The 3,160-nt window shown below is 29.2% G+C and overlaps 1 protein-coding gene across 2 annotated transcripts in view; it reads right to left on the bottom strand.

Moving 5' to 3' along the window:
- Positions 1–2,961, bottom strand: part of LOC117103465 (adhesion G-protein coupled receptor G2-like) — a 6,901-nt gene extending 3,940 nt beyond the window's left edge. For both annotated transcript variants that reach the window (XM_033244019.1, XM_033244020.1), the window contains exons 1-4: positions 2,587–2,961; positions 1,877–2,049; positions 1,405–1,569; positions 669–784 (exon numbers count right to left, since the gene is read on the bottom strand). In XM_033244019.1, the coding sequence (XP_033099910.1) occupies positions 669–784; positions 1,405–1,569; positions 1,877–2,049; positions 2,587–2,947 (815 nt within the window). In that variant the 5' untranslated portion in view covers positions 2,948–2,961. The remainder of the gene's footprint in view (positions 1–668; positions 785–1,404; positions 1,570–1,876; positions 2,050–2,586) is intronic.
- Between the last annotated feature and the right edge of the window lie 199 nt (positions 2,962–3,160).

Raw genomic sequence — 3,160 nt, 5'->3', positions numbered from 1 at the left:
TATATATATGTGTGTGTGTGTGTGTACGTATGTATGATATGCATGTAATTTATAAAAAATTAAACGACGACAACGACAATAATAATAATAAATAATAATAATAATAATAATAATAAAAATTAAAAAAAAATAATAATAACAATAAAAATAACAACAATAATAATAATAATATTAATAATAATAATAATACCTAAACATTTATAAGGCGCCAATTCCAAATTGAATGATCAAAGGCGCAAGCGTTATTACCCATGGTCACTGGATAACGTACAACGGCAAACCAGCACAAAGTGCAACCTTCTCTGCTCCCTGGGGAGTATACCTAGTCGTTTGCTACTTCTTTATCGCACGAAACTAAAACATTCAATGCCACAACATCCTACCAGGTACCCATTTATACTCCAGGGTAGAGAGAGACAGACATAGATAAAGTGCCTTGCCCAAGGACACAAGTGATCCCAAGCCACAATCGATGCGCCAACCTCTTCTACAGTTTAATGCCATTTTATATACATATTAACTTCTGCTAAAACGCTGTTGGGAAAAGGCACTGTCTTTGACAACTAAACTACAGCCTATTCACTATAGGCCTAATCTTATTTACTATAAATATATATTTTAATTTGAAATATATTTTTTATTAATAAAAACTAAAAATCTGCAAATACCTTTTAATCACAAAAGTAAGTAATGTCAGAAAAAGAAATGCAATTGATATGCTTAAGCCAACAATAATCACAATGTCAGCTGCTGCAGGGGGAAGAGATGACATCTGATGGAAATCCTATTAAAAGGCAAATAAGCAAAACATTACATATGTTGATTTACGTATGAAATACCATACAGTGATCTAAAGGCAAATATATTAATATACTGTAATCAAGTATATCCTATTATTGTAAATTAAAGTAAAACAACATTAAATACAGTAATAATAATAATGAGTAATTCTAGTACTCAGTTGTTTGCTGGCTACTTTTCTTTATTCATTTGAATAATGTACAATTACAATAGTTACAAGACTAAATAATACCAATAACTAAATCATAAAATAAAAATAGTAATTAAAATAGGCCTAAATATAACAATATCAGTAAAATATGATAATTACAATGGTAGTGATAATAAAATTATTAAGGATAACGAAAATGATAATGTTGATATAGTTATAATAACAACAATAATAATAATAATAAATATATTTTTACTGTTATTATTAGTAGTAGTAGCAGCAGTAGTAGTAGTAGTAGCAAAGCTATATAATTATTAGTATTATTATCGCTGTCATTATTAATATGAATGGAATAATACTAAAAGAATAAATAACATAATACTTATTTTCATAATTAGATAAAAAGACAGATTCATATATTAAGTAAACGGATGTGTTGCTGGTGAACATACCATAAGTATAGCAAAGTTAGTTAGATGAGTGCACTCGCAATACTGCTTATCACTTCCATCATCTGATCCATTTACAAATGTGCAGCCTTCAGTCGACCATCCTCCAATTCCATCCAGTATGAAGTCCCAAAAGACACAGGTTGTATTTCTGTTTGTTTCAGAAATCTAAAAATAATACCGTATAATGTATGTGCAAATGATAGGCTTATGTTTGAAATGACCGAACATAATACGCATTAATCATTTTCTTTGAAAGACTATTAATATTTCTTACAATAGTAAATAATCTTTGGAATGTCAGTCTAAATAGATTGTTGGTATGTTATAATATTATTTATTGTTTTGTTCAAGTATTACTGTTCCTAGTTAAAAGCAAGTTATCGGTCACAATAATAATTATTAATAATTTCAGTATTAATCAACATCTTAAAATAATATTATTTATTTAAATAATGATATTAAAAACAGTTACTTCAATGGGAATGAATGTGGTAACGATGGGCTCGTCCAGTTTAACAGGATCTAATCCAGGCACTGACAGAGAAATAACTTGACTATTTGGTCTGCGACCTGATGTATCATTAATGAACTGAGCAGATTGGAACAGTCTACTGTCATTATAAACAATAACTATAATCCGGAAATCTAAAAGCAGAAACAAAACAGACAATCATAAAGAAGCCATGATTCGAGATACCAGGTCATTTTTGTGTGACCACACTCCACTAAACATCGTTTTTACACTTTTTATGAGTTAAGTAAAAATTGTCGGTTATATATTTCATTAGATGGCTAAGATATAAACCATGGTATTATATAAGATGTGCGCTTCATAAATCTTATTATTATTATTATTATTATTATTATTATTATTATTATTATTATAAGATGACATTTATAATAACATATGATGAATAAATGCATTTGTCATTTTACTTTCCGGTACAAAGCTTTATTAATTATCATTATTATGATATTCACTTCACCTTTCTCTTCTAACAGCAGTTTTATGTTTCTAATATACTTTGGAATCCATTTGTTTGTGTACAGGGATGTATGTATTGGTATGCAACAATACACTTGATTTTGAACACACTCTAAATGAAACTTTCAGGTCTAACCATTTATCTGTAAGCCCAATGCAACAGATACTTTTATATTATTACGAATTGTTATTATTACCTGTCATATTATTAACACTGATGACGTCAGATATACTGCTTGGCAGTGCAATTGACACATTGGCAGCATCAGGTATTTTCACACCATCGGCAAATACTTCAACAGCGCCTACACCATTCTTATTTGATTCTGATATAAAAGTTAAGTACATCATGTTTTCTTCACTAAGTTGAGTTGCTTTCAACATCTGAGCCTGTACTGCTATGTTAGGTGTCGTTTCTTCATAAATACCTTTTTCATTTAGCTCTACTTTGCCTAATTGATCTTCAAGAACTTCAACAATTTTAGTAGGAGCCTGATCCTCCATTTGACTTTCCATTAGAATTTCCTCATCAACACTTAACAAGTTATTTACTATCATAACAATAGATTGTGTCACCTAAGAGTAAATTAAATACAAAATAACTATAGTTAGTTTAGATTAATAAACACCACACAAATGCTCAATCTGGTAGTGATGGTGTAAAAGCATATATATATATATATATATATATATATACTATTCCTAACTAACTCATAGGGCGTTTCTCAACGTCGTTAAAATTTCCCCTTAGCGGCAGTATTTTCGCCTTAA

The sequence above is a fragment of the Anneissia japonica genome, unplaced genomic scaffold, assembly GCF_011630105.1.
Source record: "Anneissia japonica isolate Jap-2015-1 unplaced genomic scaffold, ASM1163010v1 scaffold71544_len7503_cov85, whole genome shotgun sequence".
Lineage (NCBI taxonomy): Eukaryota > Metazoa > Echinodermata > Crinoidea > Comatulida > Comatulidae > Anneissia > Anneissia japonica.
Note: the sequence above shows the minus strand (reverse complement) of the source record. Positions and strands in the feature narration are given on the sequence as shown.